The sequence below is a fragment of the Oreochromis aureus genome, linkage group 19 (genome assembly GCF_013358895.1).
Source record: "Oreochromis aureus strain Israel breed Guangdong linkage group 19, ZZ_aureus, whole genome shotgun sequence".
Taxonomy (NCBI): domain Eukaryota; kingdom Metazoa; phylum Chordata; class Actinopteri; order Cichliformes; family Cichlidae; genus Oreochromis; species Oreochromis aureus.
The window spans coordinates 22,890,502-22,902,129 of record NC_052960.1 but is presented as its reverse complement, the minus strand read 5'-3'; the positions used below and the strand labels follow the sequence as shown (position 1 = coordinate 22,902,129).

Sequence of the window (11,628 nt, the reverse complement as noted above, 5' to 3'; positions counted from 1 at the left end):
GAACTTTTTCAGTATTGTGATGTTTCAAAAATTTTAGTGTCTGGCACAAAAACATTTTCTAATGAACACAACCAAATTTACTGATAACTTAACTGAAGCATCTGGTATGCTGTCAAAAAAAATCCCATGAAATTCAAAATTCTATCCCATGATTTCCATCGTCACTCAAGGGATCAAAAGAAAACCATCATCTGATTTTCACAAAAGCTGATTTACTAAAAATCTTTTGATAGAATGTAAAAATTGATACAAACAGTGATACAGCAGAATAAAACAATAGGCGAGATGAAGGTGTTTATTTGTTTATTTGTTTGCATCTATGAAGCATTATGGAAACATACTTTTCAAGTTCACATATTTCCAACAGTTACAAAATCCAATAAACGGATTTGCTATTTATTGTTTTTTGGTGAGGGCACCAGACATGCCACTGAGCCGACCTCTAATGCAGCATTAATATGACTCTTCTGGTCATCAAAGAAGATGTGAGGCCTGATCCTCTGCAGTGTGGGACCTTTCTTACCCCCTCCCAGAAGTACAGATTCATCAAGCTCCAGACCCCAGGTGTGCAGAGTGTTTAAAGCTCTGTAACCGTCACAGCCTGCCCCTCGAGATGTCACCAGGTAGGTACGAATGGGACACTTCTTGCACAGGCCTTTGCTATGCAACTTTTTCTGCAGTTTTATTAAAACCTCCAAGAATCCTTTAAATGGTCCCTGAAAAAAGGACAAACTGGTCAAAGCAGGAAAGTGTATTTTGGATAATTTAGCTGATATCAGTTTATTTGAATGTAATCTAGCAGAAATTTTCTTTTCTATGATTAAATATATATTGTTTATGACATCACTGAAGGCCAACATAACTATAACCATGGAGTTAAATAAGGTGTTTTTTTTTAAACATTAAAGAAGTTGAAATGTGTTTCTATCATACCTCATTCATTGGAATTTTGACCTTTTGCTTCTCATTCTTCAAGTATCCTTGTAGTCCATCACTCTGGAACACGAGCTCTGACTCATTAGAGAAGAGGACAGCGTCGCCATCAAAGACAACATGCAGCTGATCCTCAGACACTGGCATATCCGTCTTTGGGGTGGACATGGTAGCAGCTGCTATACCTGATGCAGGGACATTAATTCACAGTAAAATACTGAGTCATTAAAGTTCCACAGCACAGACTGCACTTCATCTTAAAGTTAGAACAACATTTAACACTTTTACCTTCATTCACTGCTTCCTGAACCTTCAACCCTGGTTTATCAGACAGGTACAGGTGGGTGTTGTTTGTTTTTAGCTCACTCACAAGTTGATCTTCAGTCACAGATAAAACAGTGATGAGATCTTTCAGCCCTGCAAATAAGAATGAATGAAAAGTCTGCTGGACAATCTGTTTCCCCAAAACTGTTTAGATTCATCAGGAGTACTGTTAGCAATAGTGTTATTATTCCTTACTTATATCTATTATTTTTTATTGACTTGCTTTTAGAGTACTTACACTTTCAAGTGTATTCTACTTTATTATATTTTTTTAGTTGTTTTATTTTCTTATTGTAAGTGATCTGTGAAAAACTTTGAAGTGCATGAAAGGTGCTGTACAAATAAAACCTGAATGATTTAGAAAGACTGGTAGAGTTAGAGAGTTAGAGGTTTCCTTATAAGACCCATCTACTTGAATTAATAGTAAGTGTGTAAGTGTGTTTTGAGTTATCATTAACTCACCATGTTCATGGATCTTATGCTTGAGAATGCCTGATGATGGGTTGTCATCAATGAGTATGACTTTAAAGAGCTCCTCACTCTCGGGGTAATGGCTTCTAAGTTCAGCATTGACTGCCTTCAGAGCCTGAGAGCAAAACAAGAAAGAGCAATTAAAATGAAGTGAATGTTAAATAACTGTGTGAGTGCAGTATTTATGTGCAGGTTTCTGTGGCACTTTCTCTTATGTGGTATATTCTCATCTTCCACAGTCATTAACATCTAATCACTACATAAAATTGTGCGTGTGTGCATGCGTGTCTGTGCCTGTGTCTGTGTTGTGTGTGCGCGTGTGTGTGTTGTGCGTGTGTGCGTACGTGCGTGTGTGTGTGTGCGTGTGCGTGCGTGTGCGCGTGCGTGCGTGCGTGTGTGTGTGTGTGCTTTCCCCTCATAATATATGACCTTGACAAAATTGAAGGCAGGGCCACGGTCCTGCTGTTCCTGCTTGAAGAGGAGTCTTGAAGACATGGCAATGGTGACAGGGATCTCTGTATCAGGCTGAAGGAGAAAAAGGAGAAAAAAATATATTCTGAGTATTTTAACATTCCCAAAATTCAATAAAGACATTTTTTTGCATATCGTAAAAGTAAATTAAAAGTAAATTTCTTATTTGACCTCTGAGCTCATACAGTATGTATCTTATCTCATTAATTTTTTGCACTTCTCACTTGTTGGTTTTAATGCTTTATCTGTATTTGTGTGTGGATATTTTTATGAATATGTTTTCAACCTTCAATCTCTCTCTGCCTATAAGACCTTAATGAAAATGATTGAATTTTCCTTGTATTCAGTGTATTCAGTTTCCAATACTGCCATTTAATTTTGTCTTCTGTTCTTGTGTCTGGTTCGATAACTCTTGTATACTCTCCCACTTTGTTTCTGTTACCCACAATTTTTCCTAACAGGAATCAATCTGAGTTAGTAAAATCATCCCACAGAACTGGTTTTTAGTGAGAAAAAAGGATATGATTTCTGTTTAACACATGTTTAACACATACACTTATTGTTGTGATGAATAAGGACGTTTAAAAGATGGCGCAGAAAGCTGCATCTGGCCAGACGGAAAAACACAAACTCAGAAGAGTGGATTTGTACAAAATGAAATGGCTGGCAGTGTCATGCTCTGACAGTCCTGCCCATTGTGTTTTTGTGTTTATTCTATCTCTTCCTCCCTCTCTATTTCCCTATGTGTTTGTTTACGTCTTGACGGAGATGCGCGCTCTCGGAAGCGCTCCAGCGCTGACGCCTTCCACACCTGCAGCTAATCGGATCTGACCGGCTGCCAGTAATTATCTGCCATCTTAGTGCTGTCTATTTAACAGTGTGGTCGGGCGTCAGCCAGCGCTGGAGCATTAAGCAAAGCTTGGTAATACAGTCGTGGCAGTATTTTGGATAGACCTGTTAGCTATGGATTGTCTTGAAGTCATCGCTCTGTGTGCTTGTGTCACTACGGATTGGAGAGGAGTACAGGAGCTCTACCAGTGATCACGGATAACATTTTGGAGTCGCTATATATTCACTTCACTGTCACGACTCACGAGCACTGTCGGGACCAGAGAAGGAAACCACTATCGGGAGTCACCTTTTATTGTGTACAGCACTGTTGTTGTTTCACTTCACTGTAAATAAACCCACTGTTCTTCCCGAAGGAGCTCTGCATTCGAGTCCTCTCATTCACCACACCTTCACAGGCAGAGTATATTGTATCACAAGATGGCTGATCAATTTGTTTCACTAACTCATCTACACAAGGGACTTCGAAGAGGCTACAGCAGTCGTGACAGTTTGTCTTGAAACAACAACTGTTATCTCCACATTTTGACCTTTTTCTCAAAATAGTATTTCGACGTTTTTTAGACGTAGTAGTCCATCCATGGAGTTTCATAGCCAAGGCAAGTTGTTTATTCTTATTCTGACATTTTAGCAATTACTTTTTTGTTGCAGGTTGACCCGTCAAAGCTGAAACTCGAACTCTTCTCTATGCAGTTGAAACTGGCATTTGCTTACTACAATCACTTTTAATCCGTGGTGCTGTGAGCCACGTCAAGCAAGCTGTTGACTCTCAGAAACTTGTGTTCGGAGTCTTTGGGTCTACCTGGTCTCTTCCTCTCAGTTTCCCCCAGTTTTTGTGGACCAGCAAGTGACTTTTACCCCCTCTGCAGCAATTTTTCCAAAATCTACTCTTTTTGGATTATTCAAATGTTTTGGTCCCAAGATAATATTCAAATTAATGCTGTGGGATTTAACACTTATCTGTATGTGACAAAAGAAAGAAATTGCCTAACTTGTCAAAAGAAAAGCGGTTTAGAGTAGTATACTGCAACAGTTGGTTGTAGTGTCAGTTACAGGAAGAAAGTTCAATGACTCTGTTCATAGCTGCTTATCTTTTTTTTAAAATTATTCTTGAATACTTAGTAGAAGTTTACACTATATTTATAAAAACTGCTATAACAGACATATTTTCTTGTCAGTAATGCACAGCTTTCTGTAATACTGTTTTATTAAATGATAAAGTGAAAAAAACCTAGAGGATGGCACACCATTATCCACCAACAGAGCATATAGCTTTCACTAAGTTGTTAAAACTACTACATAACCAGCATAAATTCATAGATTAAAAACTGACTTACTGTAGAAGTTTTGCCCTCACTCATCGTGCTTCTTAAAGTATTGGACCACAGATAGAAGTAAGCTTGAATTTCTTCTTTTTGCTGACTGCAGAACAGGAGCTGCTGTTCTTCCTTTTAACTCTAATTAGAAAAGCCACGTCATGATGTAGAGCCTGTGAAACCTGTTGCCATGCCATTGGTTTGTTTGTTTGATAAAGGTCTGACAAGTCCTTAGTTTCTGTATAGCAACAAGAGTCATTTCTTATGAAGTGAAATTTTTTGAATTTAGTTCAAGTTCAATTAATGCCATTCCTGGAAAAACTAATTGTTGTAGAGGTTTTCCAATCTGGTTTTAAACCCGTACACAGCACTGAATCAGCCCTATAAAAAGTTTTTAATGACACATTTATAGCTACTGAGGGCTGTGTTGTTCTTGTGCTTTTCAATTTGATAGCTGCATTTGATACAGTGGATCATGCCATTTTACTCTTTACTATTTTAGCTTACAACAACATGCAAAAGAAAAAGTTCATGAAAATATCATAATTTTAGATTGAACTTTGACACTGTGTTGTATCATCATGATAATAAATATAACAATGATATCATGAATTATATCATTAACGATAACGATAACTGTGAATAATGATAATGATAATGATAATGATAACGATACAGTACGATACAGTATCACTGTGACTGTGAAGTGATATTTACTTATTAGGCACAAAGCATAAGTATTTCTCAGCTTCTTTGTGTCATGATGATGCAGGTGCAGCTGGTCTGTCAGCTACTGCTGGAGCAGCAGTGGGCTGGTTGGCGAGTTTCATAAAGCTGAAAGTCATGAAGAACTCATATATTTACTACCAAAACTGGAAGTTAGTTGTTATTCTTCTCAAGCTTGTTTTCGTCATTGTGTTGTGTTTTCATTATGTTCTTGATTATGTTCTTTATGATACATTTATATCAAAATTATATATTATGGTGCAAAGCTTTAAACCTCATGTGTATTATTAATACAGCTAACTGTGTTCCTAACCATCAATACACAGTTATAAGGACAAGACCACACGCACTCTGGTTTTTCTTCATGCACACTTCCTATAATTTATAATCTCTTTCTGCTATTTGCACATTTTTACTTGAAAATTTCTAAGTTAAATCTGTAAATTTTGTAATAACCTGTAAATTGTAAATACTGTAAAACCACTGTCATTTAATGGTCGGGCATTGCACAGCTACAAGCATTTCACCTCATGTCATACTGTGTATGGTTGTGTGTGTGACAAATAAAATTTGAATTTGAAGACATGATTTTGTGTACAAGTTCCTAAAGATGGATGACTGATAGTCAGGTTATAGGGTGCAGTCAGAACTGAACATAACTGGCATCTCTTTAGTTTTTCTGCCTTTTGGTTTACAGCTAAAAGGAAGACTGGCTATTTTAATGACATCTCAGAAATTATCATCATCATATTGATGGCTGATTGGATAAAAGGTATGGGGTTTTTTCCCATGTTTTTTTTTACTCTAACCTGGTTTCTTATGACTGTAACTGGGATTAGTTCCTGATCTATGATTTGCAAGCAGTTTGGAGGAGTCAGAAATAAACTAGTGTAACAGGTCTGTAACAGGTTCTTCCTGATACAGACCTGTTACACTAGTTTGTTATACCTGTTGTATCAGCCTTTTTCTTTGTTTGAGCAAAAAGAATCTTAACTATCTCCAGTCAGTTCAGAAAGACTGCTGCAAGGCTCTTAAAAGAGACATGAAAAAGAGAGCAAATTGCATCGGTTTTATTCACATTACACTGGCTTCCAGTACATTTTAGAATTTATTTCAAAATCTTAGTACTGACTTTTAAAGCTCTGAGTGGTGATTTGTTTGGGTTTTTTTTTTTAACTCTAACCCTGTTTCTCATGACTGTAACTGGGATTAGCTCCTGATCTATGTTTTGTAAGAAGGTTTGGGGGAGGACTCAGAAATAAATTAGTCTAAAATGTCTGTAACAGGTTTTTTCTGATATTCAAGTCAGAGAGATGACTGAACATTTCAGTAATGTGATCCACACAAATATGTGGTCACAATTGTGAGTTAAGTGGCGTGATATATGGAGATTATTATGCATGTTTTATTTTGCTGGTTTATTGGTGTGATTTAAGCCCACAAAGTCATGCTCTCTGTTGCCAGGAGAGTGCATAACACTTAGGACAAGTAGGGGCTAGCAGCGTGCTTTTGGGAACTGAGTCGGGTGCATAGCTGCCGTATGCTTGCCATCAGTGGCGGTCCTAGCCTGTTTGGCGCCCTGGGCGAACACTCCCTCTGTGTGTGTATGTTTCACCAGGGAAACATACACACACGCACACACACATATGAAGAGAGAGAGAGAGAGTATGCATAGTATGCAAACGGCTACCAAACAGCCATTATAATTCGTCATACAATGAGAATAGGACAAATCAACAATTGACAATGACTAATTGTCAATTGTTGATTGTGCTGAACACAGTCCAAAAGATTCAGTAAGCTACATCAGTTATTTTTTACTATCATAGCCAAGTGACACCTTACTATCCCTACTAATCGATGTTATCTTGTTGTATCTTTGTTGTGGCCAGTACTATCCTCTATGCCACAGGTGTCGAACTCCAGGCCTCGAGGGCCGGTGTCCTGCAGGTTTTAGATATGGCCTTGATCCAACACAGCTGATTCAAATAGCTAAATCACCTCCTCAACATGTCTTGAAGTTCTCCAGAGGCCTGGTAATGAACTAATCATTTGATTCAGGTGTGTTGACCCAGGGTGAGATCTAAAACCTGCAGGACACTGGCCCTCGAGGCCTGGAGTTTGACACCCCTGCTCTATGCTGTTGCATGCTGGGGCAGCAGGTTGAGGGTCACAGATGCCATCAGACTAAATAAACTGATCCACAGGGCCAGTAATGTTGTGGGGATGGAGCTGGACTCCGTTAGGGTGGTGTCTGAGAGGAAATGTTGGATAATAACTCCCACCCACTCCATGACATGACATGCTGGCTAGTCACAGGAGCATGTTCAGTGAGAGACTGAGATTATCAAAAAGCACCACTGACCAACACAGGAAATCATTCCTGCCCATGGCCATCTCCCTGTACAACTCCTCCATCTAACACACTGTGAACCCTGCAATAGTTACACCCTTTTTACACACACTCTTTTAAGTTTTACAGCTTAAAACAGCTCCAGCTCAGTCAGATTAGATGGACAGGGTTGGACAGCAGTTTTCAGATCTTGCCACAGATTCTCGATTGGATTTAAACACCAGACAGGTCAGGAATAAAGTTATTGAGAAATTTAAAGCAGGCTTAGGCTACAAAAAGATTTCCCAAGCCTTGAACATCCCACGGAGCACTGTTCAAACAATCATTCAGAAATGGAAGGAGTATGGCACAACTGTAAACCTACCAAGACAAGGCCGTCCACCTAAACTCACAGGCTGAACAAGGAGAGCGCTGATCAGAAATGCAGCCAAGAGGCCCATGGTGACTCTGGACGAGCTGCAGAGATCTACAGCTCAGGTGGGGGAATCTGCCCATAGGACAACTATTAGTCGTGCACTGCACAAAGTTGGCCTTTATGGAAGAGTGGCAAGAAGAAAGCCATTGTTAACAGAAAACCATAAGAAGTCCCGTTTGCAGTTTGCCACAAGCCATGTGGGGACACAGCAAACATGTGGAAGAAGGTGCTCTGGTCAGATGAGACCAAAATGGAACTTTTTGGCCAAAATGCAAAACGCTATGTGTGGCGGAAAACTAACACTGCACATCACTCTGAACACACCATCCCCACTGTCAAATATGGTGGTGGCAGCATCATGCTCTGGGGGTGCTTCTCTTCAGCAGGGACAGGGAAGCTGGTCAGAGTTGATGGGAAGATGGATGGAGCCAAATACAGGGCAATCTTGGAAGAAAACCTCTTGGAGTCTGCAAAAGACTTGAGACTGGGGCGGAGGTTCACCTTCCAGCAGGACAACGACCCTAAACATAAAGCCAGGGCAACAATGGAATGGTTTAAAACAGAACATATCCATGTGTTAGAATGGCCCAGTCAAAGTCCAGATCTAAATCCAATCGAGAATCTGTGGCAAGATCTGAAAACTGCTGTTCACAAACGCTGTCCATCTAATCTGACTGAGCTGGAGCTGCTTTGCAAAGAAGAATGGACAAGAATTTCAGTCTCTAGATGTGCAAAGCTGGTAGAGACATACCCTAAAAGACTGGCAGCTGTAATTGCAGCAAAAGGTGGTTCTACAAAGTATTGACTCAGGGGGCTGAATAATTACGCACACCCCACTTTGCAGTTATTTATTTGTAAAAAATGTTTGGAATCATGTATGATTTTCGTTCCACTTCCCACGTGTACACCACTTTGTGTTGGTCTTTCACCTGGAATTCCAATAAAATTAATTCATGTTTGTGGCTGTAATGTGACAAAATGTGGAAAAGTTCAAGGGGGCCGAATACTTTTGCAAGCCACTGTAAATCCCAAAAGGTTGATTCTGTTCATCTGGACGTAACGTTTTCAGTGGGAGAAATGTTTCGTCACTCATCCAAGTGACTTCTTCAGTCTCAGCTGACTGTAGATTTCTCCAATCTTATAAACAGTACACTTGCGCAGTGACTGAAACTAGCACCACTGAATGAACAATGGGCTGGGAGGTTAGTTCCATGATTGTTAATATGCAAATTCTTATGACCATTGATCAACGACTACTAATCATAGCCTACTGATCAATGGCCATGAGTACCATTCACAGAGAGTTGGGGAATGGCTGCAATCACAGCATTGTAAGATGGCGAAAGATGGGCCTCCCTTCTCGATTCAGAGATGGTCAGCATCCTGACAGCCTGATGGACGAAGCTGTCTCTCAGTCTGCTGGTTCTGGCCTGGAGATTCTTCAGTATCCTTCCTGATGGCGGCAAACTGAAGAAGCTGTTGAAGGGATGAGTGGAGTCACCTGTAATGTAGAGGACCTTCGGGATGAAGCAGATGCAGTAGATCTCCTGGGGAGGGAGGGAAGAGAGGTCCACACAATCCTCTCCGTTGCTCTCACTACCAGTTGTAATTTTTTCCTGCAGGACCCAGTGCAGGAGTCATACCACACAGTGACGCAACTGGTGAGGATACTCTCAACGGTGCCTCTGTAGAAGGTGCTCATAATGGGGGTTGAATCTCTTGCGCTTCTCAGTTTGCGGAGGAAGTGGAGTCGCTGTTGGTCATCTCCACATTCAGGGACAGGTTGTTGTTGCTGCACCACTCTGCCAGATGGTTAACTTCATCCCTGTAGTAGGCTTCATCATTGTTGCTGATGTGACCTACAGTTGTTTTGTCTGCAAACTTGATGAAAAGGTTGGAGCTGTGTGATGGTGTGCAGTCATGGATCAGCAGAGTGAAGAGAAGGGGGCTCAACACACATCCTTTGGGAGACCCTGTATTCAGTGTTATTGGGCTGGAGGTGTTGCTGCTGACTCGTACTGTCTGCTGTCTTTCTGTCAGGAAATCCAGCAGCCAGTTACACAACGAGGTCCTGATCCACAGCAGATCCAGTTTGTGAATGAGTTACTGGGTAATGATGATGTTGAATGCTGAACTGAAGTCTATGAACAGCATTCTAACGTATGAGTCTCTAGTGTCCAGATGTGTGAGGGCTGAGTGAAAGGCAGTTGAAATTGCATTATCTGTTGAGTGTTTTGACCGGTATGCGTACTCATATGGATCCAGGTTGAGGGAAAGAGATAATTTGATTTGATACATGACTAACCATTCCAAGCACTTCATAATGACAGAGGTGAGTGCAACCAGACGGTAGTCCTTAAAGCAGGAGGTAGATGACTTCTTCGGTACCGTAATGATGGTGCAGGCTTCAATGCATGTGGGAACGACAGCCTGACCCTAATGATGTGTTAAAGATGTCTGTGAAGACATTTGTGAGTTCCACAGCATAGTCCATCAGTGCTCGTCCAGGGATGTTATCAGGACCTGGAGCTTTGCGTGTATTGATTTTGGCAAGGGATCTCCACACACTGCTTCGGGATTGTGTCATCACGGTCTGCAGAGTGGGCTTGTAGTCTTTGATGGCCTTTATTCCTTGCCACTGCCTCCGAGTATCTCTACTGTCGCTGAAGCTCATCCAGGCTGGAAAAACTGATCAGGAAGGCTGGCTCTGTGGTTGGCATGAAGCTGGACACTCTGGTGACAGTGGCAGAGAAAAGGACACTAAAGAAACTGCTGGACATTATGGACAATGCTGGGCATCCTCTGCACACGGCCATAAACAACCAGAGGAGTCTGTTCAGTGACAGGTTGCTTCTCCTAAAGACAAGAACCAACACACTTAAAAACTCCTTTGTTCCACACGCCATCAAACTGTTTAACTCCTCTCTGGAGGGGGAAAGGGAGGGGAAACAGGAGGACAAAGGAGGGGGGAACAACTAAGCTGAGGTGCCTTTTCACTGTGCAATACTTTTGTTAATATCCAACGGTGCAATAGACTCACAATACTTGAAATGTGCAATTCTCTGATGTCACGTGACAAGTTTGCGCTTGCTGTTCATAGGCTCACCTAATCCCCAGCTCTGAAGGCTGCATTTCTCAACCTTAGGAGCCTTTAGACCTCACCTGTGAGCCATGGTTTCTGATTGGCCCGGACAGTGATAGTCCTGTTCTCTGTGACATCATCGATGCATTTTGGGATGTAGGCAATGACAGTTTCTGTATATTCCCGAAAGTCTGTGGTGTTGTCATGTGTGACGGTCTGTTTAAAGATCTCCCAGCCTGTGGTGGAAAAACAGTCTTGCAGTGCCTCTGAAAACCCTTCTGGCCACACACGTACCTGCTTACAAACTGGTTTGGTGACTTTGACCAGGGGCCAGTATGCTGGCATTAGCATAACAGTGATGTGATCAGAGGCACCAAGGTGAGGGAGGGAGAGGCCTTTGTAATCTCCTCTCTGGGTGGTGAAAACATTGTCCAAAAAAACAATGACACAAATAAACATAATGACACCACAAGGAAAGAGAAACTAAACACATCGAAAAAGAAACTCAAGACTCTTTCAAAATAAACCAAGAAACACTGAGAAAATAACAATAAAATAAAATTTTGGTATGTCATGAGATTTGATTTTCACCCAGGTGTCATCCACATACCTGAACCAATGACTTGGTGGTGTTCCAGGGTCGGATAACTGTCACGATACTGGGTCTGAGACCCAGTGTTTTGTGTAT

The 11,628-nt window shown here is 41.1% G+C and overlaps 1 protein-coding gene across 1 annotated transcript; it reads right to left on the bottom strand.

Moving 5' to 3' along the window:
* Positions 1 to 286: 286 nt before the first annotated feature.
* Positions 287 to 4,490, bottom strand: LOC116322371 (cytosolic 5'-nucleotidase 1A-like). The gene is made up of 6 exons (XM_031742413.2): positions 4,386 to 4,490; positions 2,158 to 2,253; positions 1,720 to 1,843; positions 1,222 to 1,350; positions 934 to 1,118; positions 287 to 716 (listed from the first exon to the last, which is right to left on the bottom strand). The coding sequence occupies exons 1-6, from the start codon at positions 4,407 to 4,409 to the stop codon at positions 393 to 395; spliced, it is 882 nt and encodes a 293-aa protein (XP_031598273.2). The 5' UTR covers positions 4,410 to 4,490; the 3' UTR covers positions 287 to 392.
* Between the last annotated feature and the right edge of the window lie 7,138 nt (positions 4,491 to 11,628).

What these genes read in the sequence shown, in the direction of transcription:
- LOC116322371 (XM_031742413.2), bottom strand. Translation starts at nt 4,409, where the DNA reads ATGAGTGAGGGCAAAACTTCTACA. An exon ending in CTGCCTTCAATTTTGTCAAG is followed by an intron (nt 1,844 to 2,157) that starts GTCATATATTAT and finishes TTTTGCTCTCAG; the next exon opens with GCTCTGAAGGCAGTCAATGC. An exon ending in TCAGGAAGCAGTGAATGAAG is followed by an intron (nt 1,119 to 1,221) that starts GTAAAAGTGTTA and finishes TCCCTGCATCAG; the next exon opens with GTATAGCAGCTGCTACCATG.